The sequence below is a fragment of the Ylistrum balloti genome, unplaced genomic scaffold (assembly GCF_031769215.1).
Source record: "Ylistrum balloti isolate Yb309-2 unplaced genomic scaffold, AGI_CSIRO_Ybal_v1 Utg369782, whole genome shotgun sequence".
In the NCBI taxonomy this organism is placed as follows: Eukaryota; Metazoa; Mollusca; class Bivalvia; order Pectinida; family Pectinidae; genus Ylistrum; species Ylistrum balloti.
The window spans coordinates 2,661,953-2,688,047 of record NW_026781970.1 but is presented as its reverse complement, the minus strand read 5'-3'; the positions used below and the strand labels follow the sequence as shown (position 1 = coordinate 2,688,047).

Genomic DNA, 26,095 nt, shown 5'->3' with positions numbered 1-26,095 from the left:
TTTTTGTGTCCCGTAAGACTTGGTATTTCTATCCCTGTTTTGGGCGATCCCTTGGGGTGTATTGTAGCCTTCTTTTTGGTTTTGAGGTAACATCGGTTCCTGATGTTTGTTTTTTTCATATCTTTTTGTTTTTTATTAATTTATTTTTTTTATTTCTTCTGTTCCTGGTTCTTTTTTTTCGATAGCGAGTCCAGCATTCTCTGTTGTTGCCATTATTTTATTTCGTTACCAATTAGCATAAATCATCTTTACAATCCTATGTTGTTTATAACACGTATTAATTAATTTGAAAAATGACACGGTACAGAATATATACAATGAATTGGCTTTTTTCTAAAAGTTATCAGATATATGAAAATTACTAAATTTATCAAGGGGTTAATGTTTCTCTCCGTCTAGATTCTGACTTTTCTCTAATCACTATGACGTGTCCTCAGTAGCCTCTTGTGTATTAAAATAAGTAGTCGTAGAAGAAAAAGCTGCATGGTGCAGTGTTATTTATGTATTGGCTCAACTGTATTCCAGTTCATATTAAGAGATGCTATTCACATGTGTGTCTTTTATACATCTTTGAAGAGATAGTAAGTGGTCGTAACCTCTAGAATTGAGTGAGCTAACGAGAAATATTCCAATTCAAGGTGGCCTGTGCAATATTGTGCCACATCCCGTCCTCGTAATGTGTCCAGATCTCGGCCATGATGGAGGTCCGCTGAGGCGATTCCTGTTCTTCTGTCAAACATTGTTCGTTGACATCAAATGATAATGAAGCCAGATTGGTGCATGTCTATCCTCAACCATCTGCTGGCTCAGTCTGCCTTTGAGATCTATTTCGTGTCTGGTTCTGTGATGACATGCCAAGCGTTCTAACTTTGATATAAACTTATATAAAATGATGACCACTGTCACCAGGTGACAGACCTCCTATCACTAATTCCTCACGACGCTTGAATGTCAACAAAATCAAATAAACAGTTTTCAAATAGATGACGAAGAAGTTCCCAGCAAAAGAGTCCAATACTTTCAGTGAGTATTGATTTTCAAACTAAAATGGGTCCTTCCTCTAGTCATTGCTAATTTTCCTCTAGCTCATTTGAAATGTAGTTTCGCCATTTCTTAATTGCCATTGACCCAGTAAGTAGGCCTCTTGCATGGAAGTCATTTTCTTCTAACATTAAGCATTTAGTCACGGTAATGAAGGTGGTAGGTTGATGAACATGATAGGGAAGCTTTACAGTCGTCAAAGTGATCTCATGCAGAAATACTCGATTTCTTTGTGCTATATGAAGCTAGACGTGTTTGATGCTCGTTAGTTTGCCTGTTTGTTCCGTTGTTTATGCCTAGTTCTCATCTGAGAACATGACAATACTTATTGATCAATGTTTACATGGCGGATGTCGTCGATGAAGCAGAAGACGCTTACTCTTCCGGAACACCTGGTATTATTCTTCTTGTTTACGTTTTGGTCGTAGTTTTATTGACTTTGAGTTTGGATTATGATTATGTTCACATGTTGGTATTTTCTAGGTGTTTTTTATTATTTATTTTTTTATCATTTTGAAATACTTTTGCACCTGATAACTGATGACTGTTGAAAGGACGTTTGGCACCGTGTACTGTGCTGCCATCGGTATGTCTTTGTGTCTCCAATGGACACAAATTCGTTGTTTATTTGTCTTTTTGTCACGCTCGATCAATTGTGAGCAAGAATTTGTTCCACAGCGATATTTACGGTTCCATTAAATATGACGACATTCTATTTTTATGTAAAACAGTATTTAATATCAGTCATTTAACTCTGTAATACATGTTACGATATCCCATAATATGATGTGTTGAAATGGTGACAAAAGACTTATTCAAAAGGCGGTGTAAAAGATTTTGTGTTAGCCAACGAAAGGTATTGATGAAGGTCCTAAAATTTCTATCACCGCAGGTCGTCCATGGATTAAATATTCACCAAATATCTATTATGTAGCAAATTAGGACAAAAGCGTTGCAAATGAAGCACGAAACCTATATATATATATACTAAAAGGATAAAGAAACGCAGGGTGAACTTTAAACCAGAAATTAAGTATGATATCGGGCTTCATTTAAAACGAAATTTTGTATACTTACAGATAAATTAAAGCTTAAAAATTTCCAAAGTCTGTATTTTGCATCTGACAATTGGTTTAGAGGTATTAACGATTAAATTGAATGGACCCATAGGATTTTGAAATTGAAATTGAACTGAGTCATCAATATCTTGTGTGTCCGCCGTTTGCTGTGGTCTCGGCCCTTGATCTTCTGGTCATAGAGTTCATGAGAGCGTTAATCCGTCTTATGGGGATGTTGTCCCACTCTTCAATCAGAGCTCTGGTCAACTGCTCTCGAGTAGCAGGGGGTGGCTGGCGCTTTCGAACCTGTCTATCCAACTGGTCCCAAAGATGTTCGATCGGGGACAAATAAGGGCTATATGGCGGCCAATCTAGTGGTTGAATGTTGTTGTTGGCCAGAAAGACTTGGCAAATCCTTGCTACGTGAGGCCTAACATTATCCTGCTGGAGGGTTAGATTATGCTGCTGTAAGAAAGGGATAACATGGGGTCGGAGGATCTCATCTCTATACTTTGCTGCTATTAAATTGCCATCAATAACAACCAATTGTGATTTTAACCCGTGTGAGATTCATCCCCACACCATTACTGAACCGCCCCCAAACCTATCCCTCTCTACAACGCAAGCGTCCGTAAAACGTTCGCCACGACGTCGGTAGACACGTTGACGGCCGTCAGATCGATAAAGACAGAATCAAGACTCGTCCGTAAAGAAAACTTGTCTCCACTGCCTCAGTGGAAACCGTCGTGGAGCATGTGCAGCGACCCAGGCCATACGACGCTGACGTCGAGCAGGGGTAAGGTGCGGACCTACGTAGGGGCGACGTGCTCTTACACCAACTTCTCGTAATCGATTCCTTACAGTTTTTGAACTTATAGGACGCCCATGATTTCCACGAACATTAAGTGCACTCTCAACGGCAGTAAGGCGCCGATTACGCACATGAGAGACGATTATATAGCGATCCTGACGTCGTGACGTTACGCGCGGACGTCCTGACCTAGGTCGATCAGCCAATCGCCCAGTTTCCCGAAGACGTCTTACAAAACGTTCTATGGTGGAAACATTTACACCAAAGTGCCTAGCAACCTGATTTTGCAGCTGTCCTTGCATCAGCATCTGAATAGCCTGACCCCTCTGAACTTCTGTGAGTCGTGCCATTCTTAAAACGAATCAAATTCTCAATTAATTTTAGGGAAGCAGTTGGTCTGTATAAAGACTAACGAAGAGTGACTTGACCAACGCTGCATGAGACCAGAACAACACGGTGCACGAGATTCTTGTTTTTTCCTTTTTCCATTTACCAGAGCTGCGCACTGTACCGTGACTTAATTTTCGATACATGACAAGGTGTAATATGACCTAATTACTCAATCCACAAAGTTTCACTTTATTTGGAGAACGCGTTTTCAAAATATCGGAATAAATATTACCCTGCGTTTCTTTATCCTTTCAGTATATATATATTTGGAGTAGGAACTATAGGAAGTAAAGCAAAATCCTAATAGACCCTTTCCCTACAGTCCAATGCCTATCATTGTAAGTATTAGATAAGTGGGTACATATCAAAATAATTCCGGCATTCGACTGAAAAATTTGAGTTCGATGCTCAAAAATCCTGAAAATAAAAATATATTCTCAATCAAAATCATAGCCCCACAGTTTTAAGCCATCAGAATATTCATACAAAAAAAAAAAAACGCTGAATTATATTTGACGCAGTGAAGAGTGAAATCGCAAACCTGTCCAAAAACGATGATAAAACATGAGGTCAATAGGGCCTTTATCGCCGATCCGGTAAGGTTTTGCTGAAATTGCATTAACAAAACCAGACGAAATGAATTTTGAAGATTTACATCAATTTATCCCATTAGGTCCAATATCTATACCCCCACGGGATCATGTACACCATTTCCACAAATAGTTTTTCTTCACCCAAGTAAAGTTCAAATCAATTTCGAGAAAATCACGTCATTCCTATGAGGGATTTTTGAAGAATTTGCTACATGTCCTCCATTGAACCCCTCGGAGCCTAGACCCTATATTTACACAGAATTTATCTATCCTAAATGCTTCAGATCAAATACAAAGTACCTTCATTCCAGCAGAAGTATTTCCCTATTTCTACTTTAGAGTCCTCCCCTAAGAGGGATTAAATCCACCGTTCATAAAAAATGGAGTCTCATTCTACTAAGGATGCTTGACTGGACAAAATCGTGTCATTCCGGTGTAAAGGTTTTAAAGAATATGCTATATATCTCCTATTTGGTCCCGCCTATCATGACCCTTCGGGCAAAGACACAGCATTGATATAAACTTTTATTTGTTTTCCACCAAGGATACTTTGGACTAAATTCAGTCAATTTACTTTCATCCAACAGAACAAGAAGGATATTGAAGTGGTCCCTGTCCTTTATCCTATAAGGTCCCATTCTCCTCCAAAGGGAGACGAACCTATCATTTATACCACATTTTGACAAAATCCTGACATTGTGAAGGACTTTGCTATATAACCACACCCCTCCCTCCAATCAGTCACATTTCTCATGTACCCCCACCCCTTTCCCGTCTTACACCCTCCGTTTATACAAACTTGGTTCCCTGCCTGAAAGGATGCTTCTGACCAAATTTGATAAAGTTCATTCTTTTTTTGTTAAAAGCAACTTCTAGAAAAAGTTGAAACACACAGGATGGATGCTACAATGTGGCCTAAGCCCATCGGTCCTTTGGATGGGGTGAGCTTAAACTTATTTTTTGCTAGACAGATGGACGAGTCAGTAATCCATAATATTTCCACAGAAATTTGATGTATAAAAACGACAGGAAACACAAGACATGCACATGAGCATCCATTTTTATTGTCAATGAGTACAACAATTACAACAGTTTTATTTATACTGTATAAATTAAGCATATTCAATAATTCAGTACATTCTGTACAAGTGTAAAGTAAATTAAATAAATAGAAGATGACTGTTAGGTGATACCATGTTTGTACAGCTTTTTGCTGATGTGTCATAAATAAGTGTTGACAATGATGAAGTTAACTGTATGATTTAGACTACAAATACAACAATGAAATACAACACAATACAATTGGTGGAGTATATTCAGCAATAATTATCCAATACTGTTAACATTGCATTCTGACTACAGCTTGTGTTCCCTGATGACACATTTAGGTACACCAGAATCATCATACACATGTATACAGGTTAAAAATAAAAATGTTTGACCTTTTGGTAACATTACAACTGTCAGTATCCTGACTTTGTATCCATGTTAATAATATGACAGCTTGGTGACCTTGATAATGTTTGGTGACCTTGATAATGTTGTTCACATTTCATTTCATCAAATGGCTATCTGGACAACTTGGTGGTTTTGACTACCTGGAATTGTAACAATTTGGTGGCAATGACAACCCCAGGATCATGACAATTTGGTGGCTCTGACAACTTGATGACCTTGACATAACAATATACTCTGTATTATCTGCTACAGCATGGCTAACTTTTAATCAACTGTAATAAATCAAAAACATTGGAACACTGGAAATTGGCTTTTAGGTATTCCAGTCTGATTTTCTTGAATCACGATTAAACTAAGATTATACCACACAAATACATCTATAGGGTGAAAGATCACTTCATAGCATACCACATCTAAGTTTTTCAATTGCATTAAATAGCTGGATTCTGTTGTGATATCTTGTTTATCCAAAACAGAAACACAATCAGTTCAATATATTATGTAGTTCATTTGATATCCAAATATCTTAGACAAGAGACAAATTTGTAAACCAACACCTTTCAAAATGGAAACAAATATGTCAACATATGGAAGTAAAATGTAATACTCTCTAAAAAACAGAAAAGTCAGACATAAAACAAAATAGGTAACAAATACTAAAAATATTGTCATATTTACCTACAAATCCTGATACAAAATAAGATTTGCATATCTATATACTGTAAACCAACATATTTTAGTGGTAATTTTATTTTTAGCTCTTTTCACACTGAAAATATACTTTGAAATGATTGCACTCATTGTAATTTCTGTATTTTGTTAATGTAGCAATAACTGTAAATGGGCTAATATGCCAAAAAATATATTTTGCTAAAAAAATCAGATTAAGCCTAAATAAGTAGGTTTACAGTATATTTATACATAGTGGTCATGTCACCTGTTGTAGATGACACTTCCAGTCATGGGTTGTGGCACACTATAGAGCTATTGTTTATAATCATGGGTTGTGGCACACCATAGTTTTATTGTCTATAGTCATGGGTTGTGGCACACCAAAGTACTATTGTCTAAAATTATAGGTTGTGGCACACAAATTTTATATTGGCTATGATCATGGGTTGTGGCACACCAAAGTACTATTGTCTAAAATTATAGGTTGTGGCACACAAATTTTATATTGGCTATGATCATGGGTTGTGGCACACCAAAGTATTATTGTCTATAATCATGGGTTGTGGCACACCATAGTACTATTGTGTATAATTGATTGTTATACTCTTTTTATAACCTGTTATTTTTTAATTTGTTTTCTCAAGGTAATCAAGGTTTAGGATAAATGTAATGTATTGTGAAGCTAACCAGTAGCAGCACCTGTAACCAAATTCTTACAGTTCAGCAAGAAAAATTTTTTTCAAAATCAGTTTTGAGATTCCAGTACATGTATGAAGATGGGTCATGGAAAGTAACTTTCACATCAATTACAATATCATTATTGAAATTTTAAATTGTGTATAAAAAGGCGTTCATCCTGATGATAAAAATTTTAATACAAAATTAATGCATACTTCACAAAATAAACAAATATAATGTAGGTGGCACTGGAATAATAAAACATAACCCCAAAAACAGGTTGAGTCAAAAGAAAATTTTACTAATACTAATAATATCAAAATTTAGCTGTCACTATCCAAGTAATCTCCCTTGTACTTAAAGTAAATACACAAACATACTAGAAGGATCAGGGTGAAGCAGAAAGGAGTAAAGAGCACATTAAAACCTAGTTTTGAAGAAGACAAAATTCAATATAATTCTAGCATTTAAATACTGTCAATCATAGTCCTCAAATTATTGCCAATACCAGAGGTGTGGATGTATGTATGGGGTTAGAAACATCTCAAGTTGATGAATCTTTGAAGTTTTACTTTGTGTTGTAAATGACGGAGATACTGCATTAAACTTATTCCTAAAAAAGATTACGGTCAGGCTTTATTATAGTCACTAAGGAAGAGCTAGTGTATAGACAATCCTGATAAAGGGAAATAACCCTGATCAAATTCAAGTCAATATTTGTAAGATCTGTGCTACATGTGCAGTTTATTATTTTTTGTGAGAATATATCGAATTTATACAGGTAGTTTATATAAGCCTTCACCTTGTATTTTAATAAGTGATAAGGCATAGTTATTTTTAAACACTTCATACAATCGTATGTAGAAGAACTACCCTCCTATTTCTTGGAAAGAATTGTTAAATATGTTACAGTACATTTAAAATCTCTCATCTTACAATAACATTCTTTGAACCCTGATCTCAATTTTTTTAACTTTGACACCTAACTATGACCTTAACCTTTATCATACCACTCTTTTTGCCATGAACTCTTTTCTGTTTGAAATCAAACCTAAATTAGATTTCAAATTTCAAAACACATATATGCAGTATTCCTTTTTCAACAGTACTGTACTATCTATTTCAGACAGATGTAATATTTGAAAAGTATAATGAAATCACTTATGCATCTCAAATCAAAATGAGAATCAAGCAAAAGATGGACAGATGGATGCAATATTCATGTGCCAGTGGTCATTATACAATATGTGAGGGACAGAAGTGGTCATTATGCAATATGTGAGGGACAGAAGTGGTCAGAGTATAATAAGTGAGGGACAGATGTGGTTAGTGTACAATAAGTGAGGGACAGAAGTGGTCAGTGTACAATAAGTGAAGGACAGAAGTGGTCAGTGTACAATAAGTGAGGGACAGAAGTGGTCAGTGTACAATAAGTGAGGGACAGAAGTGGTCAGTGTACAATAAGTGACAATAAGTGAGGGACAGAACTGGTCAGTGTACAATAAGTGAGGGACAGAAGTGTTCAGTGTACAATAAGTGAAGGACAGAAGCGTTCAGTGTACAATAAGTGAGGAACAGAAGTGGTCAGTGTACAATAAGTGAAGGACAGAAGCGTTCAGTGTACAATAAGTGAGGAACAGAAGTGTTCAGTGTACAATAAGTGAAGGACAGAAGTGTTCAGTGTACAATAAGTGAGGAACAGAAGTGGTCAGTGTACAATAAGTGAGGAACAGAAGTGTTCAGTGTACAATAAGTGAAGGACAGAAGCGTTCAGTGTACAATAAGTGAGGAACAGAAGTGTTCAGTGTACAATAAGTGAAGGACAGAAGCGTTCAGTGTACAATAAGTGAGGAACAGAAGTGTTCAGTGTACAATAAGTGAAGGACAGAAGCGTTCAGTGTACAATAAGTGAGGAACAGAAGTGGTCAGTGTACAATTAGTGAGGGACAGAAGTGGTCAGTGTACAATAGGTGAGGGACAGAAGTGGTAAGTGTATAATAAGTGAGGGACAGAAGTGGTAAGTGTATAATAAGTGAGGAACAGAAGTGTTCAGTGTACAATAAGTGAGGAACAGAAGTGTTCAGTGTACAATAAGTGAGGAACAGAAGTGTTCAGTGTACAATAAGTGAAGGACAGAAGTGTTCAGTGTACAATAAGTGAGGAACAGAAGTGTTCAGTGTACAATAAGTGAAGGACAGAAGCGTTCAGTGTACAATAAGTGAGGAACAGAAGTGTTCAGTGTACAATAAGTGAAGGACAGAAGTGTTCAGTGTACAATAAGTGAGGAACAGAAGTGTTCAGTGTACAATAAGTGAAGGACAGAAGCGTTCAGTGTACAATAAGTGAGGAACAGAAGTGTTCAGTGTACAATAAGTGAAGGACAGAAGTGTTCAGTGTACAATAAGTGAGGAACAGAAGTGTTCAGTATACTACAAGTAAGGGACAACAATGGTCAGTGTACAATATAACATTGCAGTATCTTAATTATTTATGAAAATGATTAAATGTTAATAGCGGTACATTACTGGCCAAATGAATATTAACAAGATAACAAGACTAAATTCTAAATAACAGTCAGTGATGCCATTTACTGATAAATAATTAAAGTGTATACCCCAAATGAGTATATATGCTGAAAAGTCATATAAACTTTCTGATCAGAATATTTCATACTTTCACTGAATTTTGAATCTGTTTACTTGCGGTTAAAATGGAATGACAAAAAATTAACTTGAAATTAAGTTTATTAAGATAAGAAGTATTTTTATAAAATGTAAATATTAAGTTATTTTTCTAGTACAAAGTTTTATGTCTACAAAATATAGATGTACTAGTAACAAAAAAGTCATATCAAGTCTGAAGACATTTTCATATAGTAAAATGTTGAATATTTATATTCATTATCTAAATATAAATTATACACAATAAATGTTAATGATTTAAATAAAGCTTACACTCAAGACTAGTACTAAAGCAACTTAAAGCTATTCAAACTATGTTTTAATAACAAGACTATGCCAACAGTATACAACAGAGAAGATTCATACCTACTTCCAAATGTATCTGAAACACTGATATATATACTAACATACACAAAAACTCAGTTTTCCATACAAATGTACAATATCTAATACAACTGTATAAGGAGTAGGTTGGTGTTGCTTGTACATAGTGTTCAATTCTGTCTCTGTCATTCAGCTGACGGAGCATGATTCATGGCTCTTTTGGTAGAGCCAGTCAATAATCACACCAGAGACCTGGGTTTTGATTCCTAGTCTGGGCACTCGACAGGAATAGGTGTTTTCCTTGTTCTTTCACACAAATGTATGACATATCTTGCACAAATGTATGACATATCTTGTGCAAATGGATGACATATCTTGCACAAATGTATGACATATCTTGTACAAATTTATGATACCTCATACAAATGTATGACATACCTTGTACAAATGTATGACACTTCATACAAAGGTATGACATATCTTGTACAAAGTGTGATACCTCATATTAATGTATGACATATCTTGTTGAAATGTACAAAATTCTATATAAATGTATGACATATGCTGTACAATGAAAAATATATAATACAAATGTACAATACCCCATACCACTGTTTGACACATCCTGTGCAATTCATGATATCCCATATAAATGTATGATTTATCATAAACAAATGTACAATACATATGTACCAAAAACTAATGTTCAAAATTCTCATACGTATTTACAAAATTTCAATACTGACATACAAAATCTTTATATCAATGCAAACAAATTGTAACATAATGTAAAATTGGTAGAACAATGAATTTGAACAATGATGGGCTTTATTGTATCCAAATACCAAAGGCATGGCTGTTACAATACACATCAAATAAATATATAATAAAATATAAACATTGTACCAGGATAACAAATATTGTCACATAGTATGCAAGTTATGTTTTTGAAAACATTTAGTGATACCTATCAATAGAAATGGTAGATAATAATTATGGTTTTGTAGGTTAAATATTCAGCAATTTTCGAGGATTGAATAAAAATCAGCAGAATGGATACAATAATATCAATAAAACATAGTCCACTTCATGGCTTTCATTTTATAAAATATTTTTTGCTTCAAGTTCTTGATAACAATTCATTTCTTCTTTTTTTTTAATTTTCAATTTGTGAAAATTTGAACCATAAATGTAACATTTTTTTACATAACTAGCAGGACTTCTTAAACCTACGTTGGTTCATTTGGACTGTTCGTTAGAATGTCTCAAACTTCGATTCTGACATCTCTGCTCAATGGATTCACAACTTATTTGCTTCTGGAGAAAATTTAATCAACAATGCTAAATTTCTGATTCTGTACTTAAGCCAACCATCTACAGGAGTTAATGGTTATAAGAGAGAGCTCTCAGGAAGTTATTCACTTCTTATCCAAGTGAAAAAATACAAGCAAAGGGCAGTAACTCTTGACATAGGTTCAAGTCTCATTTTAGTTTGCAACACACAGCCAATCAGGGATTTAAAACAGAATACTTATCCTGAGTGAAGTCCTGTGTGGTAGCAATGGTGGGAAACTAGTAAATGTACATTTTCATCATCATATTCAACAAGAAGAAATCACAATACATTTTCATCCTGAACAGCCCACTATCAATACAGTGAGAAATACTGCTGATATAAATATATGACATACAAACATATGGATTCCTTAACATTTACAACAAGGTAAATCTAAATAAATCTTTACAAATGGTACAGTCTTCATAATAGAGTCTTCTACCATCAGTACAGCTTTTAGCATGCTCAGTACTTATACAGAATCCACATTAAAAAGATAAATATTTCTTGGCAAAATATTTTAGAAGAATTGATCCCAATAAAGCAACTCCAGATCATGTGCTCATTACATAGGACCAGTTTATTTTCATATGTTTGCCGTGATAGTGATGTTACACTACTGTTGTGTTTTGAACTATAAATAGATAAAGTGATAAAGAATTCCATTTTTTCCCTTTTTTTTTTCTGAAGCAATTACATGACAATTTCACCAAATGATGAAATAGGCAAACATGTACATTCCTAGAGTCTTTACCACAAACCACATGGTCTTACACTGCAACTCACTCAAGACAAACCATCAGTATTACTGAATATTTTGTTTGAATCTATGTTCCCAGAACATACACTCACATATCAAAACATCCACATGTTGACATTTTGTGCTAGTTTACAGCAGCTTTCACAAGGTACATAAAAAATTGCATATGCAATGATCAAATATGGTGACTTACATTCATTCATTTTCCAAAATTTCAGAATGTTTTACAGACTAAATATATCTTCACCATTCATATTAGGTAATTTAGTACACACATATCCATTATTCAATTTCAGACATATTCAGTCTCATTTCCCCAACATTTCTTTACAACTTTACTTGTATCTGTCAATGAGAATGCTTTTAAAAGCCATTGTAACAAACAGATGTACCAAAATTCTTCAAATTTGTCAGCATCCCAAATCAAAGACATAAAAGAAATTATTTCTAATGTAACTTGATTAACAACAGTATAAATGCACTCCAACAGATATATGTATCTGTTACACCTTACTTGTTTTGGTATGTATATATAGCTTCATTTCAAAATTTATTCTATTAAGTTATAAACAGATTGACACTGCTTGAGCATATTTTATACAATCTGACACAAACTTTTCGACTTGCATTATTTTTTCATTAAGCAATAACAATTATTGGCTATACTAACATCATTTATTATTGATGGAAATCAGCAATATTTTAGATATTGATCTTTAATAATTTTTAATGCATTAAATCTTTGATGTACATTTGATCAGTGATAAAACACTGGGCAGGTAGATGTTTAGTGACCAACAATATTCCATATTTATAACATGATCTGCTGACTTGTGAAATACTCCAACATGCTACAGTAACTTATAATCTTACATGAAATATATCAAACAGCAAAATAGATGCAGTATTTGTCATTATACATTCGTATATTTGCTGAAAAATTGTGCGGACTTACAAAATTCCACAAATCTCTAGTAATCCATCTTATTCTAGTGACAAAACTACTCCTTCACTCTTTAGCCTAATATCTGTTGTTCAACATAAGCAAACAACACTGGAGCTAAGCCCGGAGTATCACAGATACTGAACAAAGAATAGGAAACACTTTACTAGTACATACCTTTTCCTGTGATTTTAAATCCTGACACATTCTAGTAATTTTTAAGCCTTAATTCTTACTTGATAAGTGTTGTCTTTTTTATTTTGAACCTCTTATCATTTTCTTTATTATCAAAATCCTTCACATCAATACTTTGCCCTTTAAACAACATGACTTTTTATTAGCTTGTGACTTCAATGCAAAATTCACAGAAATTCTACCAATGTGGGACACTGTAGAATATCCTAAGAATTAGATTCAATCTTTTTCACTGACAAATATCATAACAAAGATACCTCCTGATATTTCAAAATCTATGAAGTTTATTCACTATCACTGTCACTTTCGTCGAATCCTGTCCAGTCAATTTCCTGAAGCTTGCCTTGCCTCATTGCATGCTCTATAAGTCCTAGGTGACAGAACACATACTGGTCCGGCATCTGGATGCTGAAGGCCCTCTGTGACCTGATCCTACGTACAGTTTCCTGGACATCTACGCGTCCTGTGTCCTCTAACTTTCTGAGACAAATATCTATTGTCATGAATGTACCTGTAACACAGATAGAGACAATTCAAAGGAACTGACATCACCAATACATCAATGATTCAAAGATTTACAATTTGTTTGAATCCAGATGTTCTCTTTTTTTACTATTAAATATGGCAATTAATTTCTTAATATGTACAACCATTAAATTTGTACATATATGTCTTGCATGCTCACATCCCACTTCCTTTCTCATGTCTCGATATTTACATATCACCAAGATCAGGGTTAATCCAGTAAAACATGTACTTGACCCCAGGACTCGAAAATAAACCACTTTTATTCATGATCCTGTTTGTTCTTGAAAAGTTTGATCCTTTCCCTTCTTTTCTATTCTCTCCTTTGTTCTTGCTCTTAATAACATGAAATTAAGAAATTCCTCTTTAAGAAATAGTGATAATAATCTTTGTCAAATCCAAGATGGTCACCTGTATTCTGACAAGTCCCAAAATCAATAGGTCACAACTACAGACCAAGAGGAACCTACATATAAGATATGAAAAAAATCCATTCATTGTCAAAATCAAAAGATGGACAATTGTCAGTCATTTTTCATTGACCAGTCCCGAAATCTAAAGGCACAACAAAACACCAAGGGAATTTGAAAATGAAATTTGAGAAAGATTCATCCTGTATTTCCTGATAAATAGCTCATTGTCTAAATCAGTTCCAACTAAAATCGGTGAAAGGACAAAGTATAACCTAAACGTAAATTTTGTAAAAGATCTATCCAACACTTCTCAAGAAAAAGTGACAAGGTTTGTTTACTGACAGAAGGATAGATTGAGGACATAGATGATTTGAATAGCTCCCATCTGATGATGATAATGTTCTGTCAATGATACCTATTCACATTCCATGTGTTTATTTCTGTTTCATGGCTGTAAAGCTTAAGGAATGTCATAGTGAAAGTCGTATGTGCTTTCTGCAAATTATACAGTATTGCAGGTATTATTATTTCAAAATTGTTTCATTTCTCCATCAGATTCCCAAAATGTACAACCCAAAGTTTGTATAGAAACAAAACAGCCACACTGGCATGACATATGGCAAATTGATCACTAACTTTTACTAGGGTGCATGACACATTTTTCTTCCCCTTATTTAACAAAGTCAATGACAACTTGGGAGTTTTTAATTATCATTTGTGTTCAATTATGAGAAAATGAAATTGATTGCTTGATCATTTAGTGAATATGATGCTATGACACACTGAGGTAATTATGAACAAAATCTGTTGAGAGGTTCTTAAGATATGATACTGATTTACAATGGGACGCAATTAAATAGTCAGACCTGGGTAAACCTATTTTGCCCACCCCCCTTCCCTCCCCTTCAAAAAGGTGCTTCACAAGTTGAAAACTAACCTGTACGGCCAATCCCAGCACTACAATGTACGACCATAGGAGGTCCTAGTGGATGACCCTGCCAGGCATTACCAAGGCGAGTTGTGGCATCAGCCTGGCAGGATCGTACACGGTGTAGAAAGTCCAGGAAGGCTGCTGCCGATGATGGGACCCCATAATCTGGCCAACTAGTGAACTGCAAGTGTGTCAGGTGACGCGACTCATCTGTCTACAAACACATAATTATAATATCTTTCGGTTATCGATATCCAAACAGGAAACAGCATACATCACTAATGAGATACCTGTATTAACTATGAAGTTAACACACCTTAAATTTTCCATTTTTTATATCAGTACAAAAAAATTACCCTTACTTGGGGAAATGAGATCATGTTAAACATTCTAAATGACAGTATCCTACCTCATCACACACCAATCAGAAATTATTTATCTGCTTAAGCCTTCCACATCAATATCAGGTCATTTCAATACACATAGAATATATAAATACACTGAAGTGCACAAATGTAGAAAATAGAATCCATGTGTAGATACTTTTGTGTTGTGCAGGAAGAGTCCTGTTACTGTGTAGTCCTGGTGTTGTTCGGTTCCAGTGTTGATGATGAGGAACTCGTCACAGGTATCCTCAGCATCTTCCTCCACTGGCCAATACTGACCACACTTTAACCTACCACGCTCTATTGCCCTGAAAATCATGCATAGATGGGATAAAGTTCCATGGATCAAATAAATTGGTGTGAATAAAACAATGACAAAGAGTCCATTTCTTTTATTTTGCTTTTAATTCCATCAACTTCTGTATTAATTTACATCTCTAGATGCAAAGTATAATTTCCTTATTAATCAACTGTAGAGCTAATATTTCATGGTTATACACAGCTTTGGTCTAGTATATGTTTTATAAATTTTATGCATGTTTCTGAATGTTCATGTATACAGGCATAATTGTTATTTCTGGCTATTTGATGGGCTTTTAATTTTCACTATCTTCATTGACTGTAATTATAGCAACAATAAATTCCAATAAATACTATACAGTAAATAGATTACCATTATAAACATGCTGAGGAACATTCTGTAACCCAGTAACAATTATTTAAAAGAATTATATGCAGAAAAAGTTTCTAACTCACTTCGTTGTCATGACAATGACCATCACTTGGCAGTGCCAAACCATTCTCCAGAAGTCACCAAATGTCTTTGGAAGTGGTCCTTAAATGGAAACAATATTTAGGATTTAGATTGATAAATATGTATTTATATACAAAATGTATTAAAACTTCATGGAGTTTTGATCAAAAGACCCAAAATATCTTTATCACCATAGTTTTCAATGTAAAAATAATTTTTCTACATTCCGACAAGAAAAATAGAAATGTATTACTTAAATATAAACTTTAATCTTCACAGCTACAGCATTATCCCTGTAAACCAAGAGGTGCCCTTAATCTCTGATTCAAAGTAGCACCTTCAGGAAGTAATCAAATATAAAACTCTTCTTAATGTTTGTCAAAGGGACATGGAGAATAGCACTGTAGAATTTTGACAATTTTTAAGACTTCATAAACTTACAACACATTCTTTATTTTCTTAATCTTCTATAAAGTAATTGTATTGTCCATAGTTTCCGTGTACATAGATATTTATCAATCTATATGTTGTTATCATAACCCCTGCTTTGAATCAGTGTATATCATAACATAAGAGTTAATATCCAAATTCATGGAAATGTAAAATACAATGATAAGAAAATGTTGAACCATCGCAACCAAAATCCTTATTGGACTGATCAATATGCTGGATTTCTATATCATAAAGATATAGAAGACTTTTTATACCCTAAAATTCATAAACATAAATCTTACCCTGTGTAGATATGTAGGCTTGTTTCTGCAGATAGCCATCCATGTAGTTGGCATTGATGTAGTCAGAGGACAGATCCCCCTCCTTTATGGGTAGGCAAACACGTGAATGGTCAAAGCACAGCACATCAGAGTATCGGTTCTTCGGCAAGTTGTATTTGGCTCTACCAATGAAAAGTTTTAATTGTATGGGCTTTCTATACAGTACATGAACAGTGTTTTGTGTCAAAGTTTAAGACTTCATTATCTATAATAAATCATACTCAAGCATGAGTCATATCTAGACAACTTCTAAAGAAGAAAACATAACTAGGTTTTCCTTTCCTTCATCTTTCCTTCCTTTTTCAAATAGTTCCCTTCATTTCATACATTAAGAGATTAGAAATAAAGATTTGAAAATTAACGATAACATAGTTGGCATTATGAGCAGATTTCAAACAAAAGTCAGACTTTACACTTCAGAGGATTGACCCCTTTCAGTGCGAGAGGCGACATATTGTATCAGGAATCATGCTTCCTGTGGTAGAAGTACCGGTAGTATCACTCTGTTTCAGAGGTCATGTCATCTTGTGTCGGGGTAGCATTACCCTTTATCAGAGGTCATATCATTTTGTGTCAGAGGTAGCAACACTCTGTATCAGAGGTCATGTCATCAAGAATACGAAGTAGTATTATCTTGTATCGGAGGTCATGCCATCCTGTATACAAGGTAGCATCACTCTGTATTAGAGGTCTATGCCATCCCCAGTCAGAGGTAGCATCACCCTGTATCAGAGGTCATGTCATCTTGTGTCAGAGGTAGCATTACCCTGTTTCAGAGGCCATGCCATCCTGTATATGCGATATGAGACAATACTCTGGGTAAGAGGTCACATCATCCTGTGTCAGAGATCACTCCTTATTGCGCTAAAGGTCACATCTCAAAGTCCAGATACCAGCATTAGGTACTTTATTCACTATATCATGTATATTAGAGATGGGTTTATATAATAGGAAGAAGACATTGGGTAGCATGTACTTCAGGCCTGTCATAGTAATGCTTACTTTGATACATTGAATGTGCCCATAGGTGGTTCTAACTTGATTAAAGCATATTCTTGGTACATTCCTTTTCGTTTGAGATTCCGACAATGTTCTGCAAGTTCATCTAAAGTTAGCCCTCCTGTTTCAGGTCGATGTACAGAGTCCTCAAACATGTTGTTTGAACTTCCTGACAAAGGGCGTTTCTTTTTGGGAATCTCTAAATTTTGGTCAATGGCTTCAGAATTAATGCAGTCCATGGCTGAATCAACTGTCTTTTTCACACTTCCTGATTCCATTATAGGATCTGATTCTCGACGTCGTTTGCCCGAGTTATTCACACAGGAATCCTCTTTTTCCACTGTCACTTCTTTTTCTGCTTTCTCATCCCCATTCATTTGTATCTCTTTTTCTTTGTCCTCACAGTTGTGTTTTTCATTTATTGTTTCTTTTGATTCCTCTGAATCAATGTCACTTATCAACAAATTATCAGACATATCACTCGACAAGCTCCTCCGAGACACGGATTCACGTGAATTTTGTTCGACAGTTTTCTTAGATGTCATAAAGTAAGAATCAATGTCTGCAGTTTGATTGGCGCAAACTTTGGCACACACTTGTAGCCATGACCCATGCGTGTCTGGGGCACTGCCTCCTAACTGCTGAGGCAGTGAATCCTTGGGTATATGTTGTGTTAACTGCCCTAAACTTACAGTGTACACCTGCAACAAACAAAATGAAAATCTTTCACATCATGAATCTTGCAATGCAAGGTAATACAATTTCACTTTATAAAATCATTTTCAACATTTCTGTAGCTACACTTCACCTATGTTTCATTTTTTTCATTTACCTTTTAATTTTCAAGATTTCTTTATAGGGCTTCAGATGTTTTGTACAAATAAATGCCAACATTTGAACAACATAAAATGTATTAAAGTATGTGTAAGACAGGGTATAAATCTGCCTTAACTTGGAGGAGAGATGACTTACACGGTCTCGTAGTTTCTCCCTCACAAAAAGTCGAAGTATCTTGAATGGAGCCTTGAACCACAGTGGTGCAGTAACAATAAGAACCTTCTTCAGTCTGGCAGGGTACCCTCCCTACAATCAAAACAACCAACATCTGATGTGTATCTAAAAACATTTCCAGCAATAATATTTTACATCTATATTAATTTGATGACACTTTGCATAATATATAGCTGCTGGTTACTGACCTGGCTACTACGTATACTCCTTCAGAACTAACAGAGGAAGGCCGGACATGGCTTTAGACCCCTTCAGAAAAGTGACCCCAGTTAAATACAAACACATATTTACTTTAAATAGTCATTTTTACCTTTAACATATTGAGGATCTTCTTACTCAGCTCATAGTCAAAATTGTTGTATTTTGATTCTGTCATGTCATAGATAAACACCAGGCCATGTCTCTGAGTTTCCAGACTGAAAATATTTTCAAGATTATAAATTCATTTTGAATACTCCTAGTTTCAAAATTTAAAGTACTAAAACAAACAAAAGTAAGCATGCAACTATTCAAATGCATAAATTCTTTAAATTTACTTTCACTAAAGGTGAAAAGTTTCTTCATAAGTCATCCCAGTTATTTTCAACTGGTATTTCCAAACGTGCTTTAGGATTTCTGTGAAAATGCCTCGTTTTCACTACAAAAATATAACTCTAGTCCTTTCTCACCAAATAATAGCAACTTTACATTACACTATTACGCTGTTTACCAATTGATACATCAAAGTCTTTACTGGAACCTAGTAACAAAGAGTTTACCTTTCGAGTGCAGCATCCAGTTGATAGATGAGTCCCTTGAGAACTAGCTGTTGTGATGTACAAGCAGGTGTATGAAGTCTGGCTGTAAACAAGGCAATGGCTGCACCATGTCTATCTCTACCCGGCTGTAATATCAACTCAAAATGTTTCATATCCAGGACATGTATAGCTCAACAGGCATAGAGTAACATAGTTGTATATAATGTAGACTTTATTAAAGGTAAAGAAGGATACACTTCTATGTATATGAAATGCCTATAATATAGTTGGTCTAATAAGTTGAATTTCTTCTGTAAAGTGTATTTGATTATCTAAACTAGAATTTTTTCATATGACCTGAATGCCCCAATTCTATGCACATCAGAATCTGATCAGGTGTAGAACTTGATGATATGATACTATGGGTAAATATGAACCATATCCATTCAAAAAGCCCCTTCCATCCCAAGGAGTCTAGATCTAGACCCATCAGTCCATTTATACAAAATTGATTTCAATTTACTCAAGTATGCTTCAGACAAAACTTTGGCAAAATCCAACCATTCCAATAAGAGCTGAATTTGCTCCATTTCCCTTACTGGGCCCAGCCCTTTGGCCCCAGGGGGCTGGGAGACCCATTGTTTACACAAAACTCATTCCTCTTCACCTAAGAATGCTTAACACTTAATTTAGGCAAAATCCAATCATTCCTTCAGGAGACGTAGGATTTTAAAGAATTTGCTCTATTTACCCTTTTGGTCCCCATCCATCCAGAGAGCCAACATCCAACATTTATACAATACTTGCTCTGCTACCCTAAGGATTCTTTTGACCATATTTGATCAAAATCCACTTTTTTTTTTTTTTACAGAAACATCAATTTTCAAATTTTATTATAACATTTTAATCAGCAGTTTTTTTTTTGTATTTTGTCAACTGTTTCATGTAGTTCAGTACTTGCTACCTATAGCAAAAAATGACTATAAATCTCATTTACATCTTTATTCATCAAACAGCAACAATATGGTTAAGATGAACACACATACCAGAATAGTGAGTTTCTCTGTGTTCAATTCTTGTTTCAGGCAATCATCCAATGGATAAATGTTGACCAAACTTTCTCGACGCCTGGTACTCTGAAATAGATAATTCACCATCAGCTACAGGAACAATCACCAAAATCCCTATCAATTCACACAAAATGTTCACTGCAGGGTAAGTTAGCATTCTTTAAGCCAGTATGTCCAGGGGATACCAATCCCTCGCAACCCAGCAATAAAAAACAAACTTTAGAAGTACTGTTTTTACTTGTCAAATAAACACTTAATACCTACATAAATAAGTGTTGATGTCAATATGGTATAATAATTAAAAGCTGAAATATATTAACCTTGCATTTGTATTTGAAATCTTATTTTATTTTGCTTTAATTATTTTCCTAAGGAAGAACCCTTACATGACATGAATGCCGACCCAATCCAACATGCACAGTGCATAAATAATATAAACATGCATGCAACAATTTACATTGCATTAAGTACAATCCAAGCTTGACCTGAATGAACCACAAAAACTGAGGAGTGATACATATTTTGGGTGTAATATGTGTCGCTACTGTGAGAGTATTGTCTATGCCTGTATATATACTCACCTCGTGATTAAGATACAGCTCCAGTGCTCTCTGTCTATCAAACTTCCTGGCCATCAGAAACTTGACTGCTGTATTTTTAGAGATGACATCCTTGTTCTCATCCTCTCTAAGCTTATTCACCCTCTCAAGGAAACCGTTAACTTCCTGTAACCAAAGCGTTTCATACTTTAACAGCACACCCAAAGACAAATGTTAGTAAGAAACAATATTTGTAGATTGAGTGACCTACTATAAAGGTCAATACATATTTTTGTTATAGGATATTTGTAGAAAATACCATATATCTAACAAAAATGAATTTCAAAGGGAAACATCTATCAGTATATATAACGATTTAATTTTGCTTTTTTTTAAACAGTGGTATAGTTTGCACTATCTATTAAACAAGAATTCACTTGTATATATAGCACTAATTATAAGGGAAATTTATAGGTCTGATGATCCTGTAAATTCTGAAAATATGTTTTTCACTGGTATGATCCAAACACATTTAGTTGGGATGAATTGCTTACATAATACAGCCTATGTATAACTAATGTTTATTGATGACCAAAATTTTAATTGATTCTGCAGTACTTAACTCTACCAAATTATTCTAAAGTGCCACTTCAATCTGCAGATGAACTATAATTTTCTAAGGTCAATTTTCATTTATGTCAATATCTGTAACAATTATGTAATATTTTCTTTTTTTTTACATAATGAGCTGTTTTTGCTGCAGGATACTAAAATCAATTATTTTCAGACCTTTCCCATCCATTACAAAACATATTGCACAATACACTGTTATGCGAAATTGCAAATGCACAGCAATTTTAGGGATTCAAATATTTGCGTCCTGGACTCCTGCCTTTTCTGTTGAACCACTCAAATTTAGAGAACCTACTGTATCTCTTTGTAACTGTACTTTTTTTTGTTAATGGCGCTCTGGACTCACCAGAGAAAATCTTACAAAACTACTGCTAATATAATTTTTTGATCACATGGCTATGTGTCGGTTATAGTGATTTCTTTAATAGTTTTTATCTAAAGAGGAATATGCTGGTTTGTGATCAATGAGGATGTAGAAAACTATTCTTGAAGTTGGAAAACACCTGTTATGACAAGTTAGTATGAAATTGCTCCTAATCACATGCATTTGTAAAAATTACTTACTCGTAAAATTATTAAATTGTTTCATATATACATGTAAAGGGACACACTTTAAAGTTCAGCTTCTATTTAGTACCTGGATAAGCAAACGATTCTCCTAATTACCTATGATTGTTTTGACTTGGCTGAGATATGCATATCACTATTGGTTTATACTACATGACATGACACGTGCTGTATATTTGCAACATGAATTATTACGATACTGAACAGGCTATTATAGGATAAGAGGCATTTACAGATTTTCGAATGCATTTAATTCTACAGCCAGTATTAAGCATTCCCCTTCAAAGTTTAAATGTTTTTATCAAATTTCAACAATGGCCCTAGCTTCCACTTTCAGATTTGAAAGGACTTATACATCTATTATCAAAAATATGATAATGACACTGAATTCTGGGAAAACTGTTATCTGACTTCAGAAATCACTACTAGACAAAGCTCAATTGTAAGCCCTGATATACATGTAACATAAGCACAGAGATCTGTATCTGTAGTACACCGGAAACTTCAATCTCGAGTACAAGTTTTTGGGTCAAGGAAAACAACAGTGACAGGGACAATAAAAGAGAGTGCACTGAAGGGCCTGCACTGCCTATATATATACACACTGTAGCTACAACGTAATGACCACTAGTATGTATCATTATATGAAGAATATATTCCAAGTTACACAATGTCAACCAACTCATAACATCGGCCATATTTACTTTATCCAACAATAAGCTCATTCATTGTAATATTTCACTTCCCTGTAATAACCCCACATCCTGATTCTGAGTAATAAATAACATAACTGGCTCTGATGGCTTACAATGAAACAATAACAATAAGATATGTATTTCTCACTGCTAAATATGAGTGTTCATGACAGGTGAACAAAAAATAAACCTTATGAAGACACAGGGATGCTTCTACATAAAATTTGCCAGACCTTAATGCTATCAATTTTGCATGAGTTGACATGAGACTAGTGCCATGACATGGGACTAGTATCATCCAACTGTTTGTTTATGGCAACTACTACCCCTTACAATTAATATTCACAACATTCCGACCAAAGTAAAATAAGTGGGGATGATTTGTTGTTAACATTTTACAAATCAAGTCTGAATTTTACAACTTGTACTAGATCTACAGAATAGTTCTTATAACACAACCAGTAGAAGATTTGAGTGTGATGTTTTGATGACAACATGGTCACCTTCATCAGATAAATGACCATTGTGAAGGGTATTAGCACTGATGTAATGTAGATTACAAGATGGTAAGGAATCAATAGACTTTTCCTGAAATGTACTAGATCTCTAAAATGTTCTATGAAATAAATCAGAAGGGCTGCAATACTACATACCAATATATTTCAGTCCACCATATTAACAGGTACTATTTTGAACAATTTAAATTTCAAATTGAGATTCAGAGGCTCTTTTATAAGAATAATCATAAAATATGTGTTTGACTAAACCAAATCCAGGAAAGTTTGGATTGGCTGTAACTTATAAAAGAATCTATTATACAGATATCAAACAATAATTGATTTCAAGCAATACTGAAATAGTAGTAAAACTATGCTACTTTGCAATTTGTAAGTAATTGTAGTCATTCAAAAATATTCTGCACACAAAATTACGACAATTCAAGTATTCTACATAACTGATACATTAACAACAATTTTTGCAGGATTTTGTCATGCAAGCCCACAACACCAATTCCAAAACTTTTATGAGTCCCAATAACATGAGATATAGTAAACTCTCAAAACCTGAGTGAAAAGCAAGCAAGAAAAGCTTGAGTCCAGAACTCAAATATATGATTCCCAAAAGTTACTAAATTAAATCTGAGTTTTTCATTCAAGAGTAAATCAAAATTAAAGTCTTTACAGCTACAAGACTGCTAAATTGATAATTACCTCTCTGTTTTCATACTAAAGCAGATATCAATGAATAAGCATGGTAAGTAGCATGTTTTGTAAATATATTTCTAAATTATGTCAATAAGATAACCATATTAGGCTTGACAACAACATGTTAAAGGACAGGTGTTTGGCCATCTGTTAGTTATTCATCATCTAAGTCAAAGCATGCAGAAAATGTCCACAAATAATTTATTATACATAAAGTAACATCTGAAGAGATTTTGAGACTGCCATGCTGCATTGGATAACCTACAATTGTTTATTGTTAAGAGCTTACATAACATATGCTAATCCAGCATATACCCATGTTAATAACACAGCTGACACCAAAGTCAGGATTTGTATGTTGTGTTGGAAAAGGGTATGTTAGATAACATGCATTAATCGTTTTCCTGCATCGCTGAATTGCAAAAGAATATACAGGACTGGCTTTTACACCAGTTGACTCTGACTTTGTGTTAAAAAATATTGTTTAAAAAAATCTGAAATGTCTGTTAACACTACTACATATAGAAGTTCTGTAAAATCAAGTACATCAAAATCTAGTTCTCAACCATAGCTATTAGTTATAGCGGCAGCTTAATTTTGCAAGTTGATGCAAAGAAAATGGGATGGTTATGATCGCTATCTGGTCTCTAATGGATATAATTGATAAATTTATTGATGACGAAAACGTAAATTACAAGGGCATGGCCAGCAATTACAAAACACTGAATATGGATAAAATCTCAACCCATTATTCAGGTAGTAATGACGTTTTTTCTCAAGCAAATGAGTTTGTGCACATCTATGTCAATAGCATCTCCATGTGCACTTCTTTGTCAATAGTATCTCCAAACATTTTCTACAGGTTGGGTAATTCTAATATGGAAATATTTTGATAGAAGTTTGTATACATGTATCACAACAAGTTACAATAGATCAGTGACAGTATAGTCAACAATACATCACACATAATCATTTAACTGGTTGTGATATAAGCTTTATTCATTTATGGGGACAATATCATTATGAAGCTGCTTGTAGTACATTGTCCTTTTGTCTGGTGAGTACAAATGTATTACACATGTGTATTCTTACTAGATTGATGAAAAATCTTCACAATATATATATACGTTTTGAATTTACACTTCCTAGTTCATAGATATTCAAATCATAAAACATTCATATTTTTGAGAACAAAAGGTTGAATGTTCTTTTGAAGAGGACATAACACTATTTCTGTATATATCGATTTTATGTAAGTGGAACTTCAACCATAGTTATAGTCATACAACTCTACTGTTATATTTATAACATATTTCAAGAAAATAAAGGATTGGTCTATCAGCTATGTACACATGCGTTTTGGAACACTCCCGGATACAATTTACTGTTAATCGATTCATGTTCTGATATTTCTTAGAGGACAACTAAGTGGATAGTGGAATAATTTTAACACATCTCTAATTAGATTATTGCTTTGCGATCAAAGAAAATATTCTTGAGAGAGGTGTCAAGGATGTTATGAAGGAGAATTTAGTCTTCGTTTAATTACAAAAGTGTCAGTTTTACGATCCAGAGAAAACAAAATTACAATGAAACATAAACAAAATTAATATAAACAATGAAAATAAAAAGGAAATAATTTTGTTTAATGCTTTTCTTACCCTTTCTTCTTCAGCTGACAATCCCCCGCAGCCAGCCATCCTCATCAATAAACTGCGGAAGTGAGTTTGCGCAGCGGATTCATTAACAGGGTGTCGTAAACAAATATTTCTTTAAATACTACAACAATATCTTTAAGATTCAAAATATTTAAAAATCACCACATATAAGCTATGCTTTGTTATACAAGTTAATAAAGTTTTTAAATAATAAATGAACTTTACGACAACCAACCTCCTTCCCACCCTAAAAACCTCG

General features: G+C 34.3%; 1 protein-coding gene across 1 annotated transcript; it reads right to left on the bottom strand.

Annotated features, from left to right (window-relative positions):
- Positions 1 to 12,548: 12,548 nt before the first annotated feature.
- On the bottom strand, positions 12,549 to 25,878 carry LOC132544193 (tyrosine-protein phosphatase non-receptor type 9-like). Its single transcript, XM_060207761.1, has 12 exons — positions 25,840 to 25,878; positions 21,121 to 21,264; positions 20,516 to 20,605; positions 19,491 to 19,615; positions 19,043 to 19,148; positions 18,694 to 18,804; positions 17,725 to 18,422; positions 16,684 to 16,844; positions 15,952 to 16,030; positions 15,353 to 15,503; positions 14,816 to 15,023; positions 12,549 to 13,451 (listed from the first exon to the last, which is right to left on the bottom strand). Exons 1-12 carry the CDS (start codon positions 25,876 to 25,878, stop codon positions 13,225 to 13,227), a joined length of 2,139 nt encoding a protein of 712 aa, XP_060063744.1. The 3' UTR covers positions 12,549 to 13,224.
- Positions 25,879 to 26,095: the final 217 nt, after the last annotated feature.

Bases quoted from the DNA above. Each gene is read 5' to 3' on its own strand.
- LOC132544193 (XM_060207761.1), bottom strand. From the start codon at position 25,878: ATGGCTGGCTGCGGGGGATTGTCAGCTGAAGAAGAAAGG. The intron at 20,606-21,120 runs GTGAGTATATAT...TATCTATTTCAG, and splicing joins AGCTGTATCTTAATCACGAG to AGTACCAGGCGTCGAGAAAG. The intron at 18,423-18,693 runs GTAAGTCATCTC...TGTTTGTTGCAG, and splicing joins GGGAGAAACTACGAGACCGT to GTGTACACTGTAAGTTTAGG.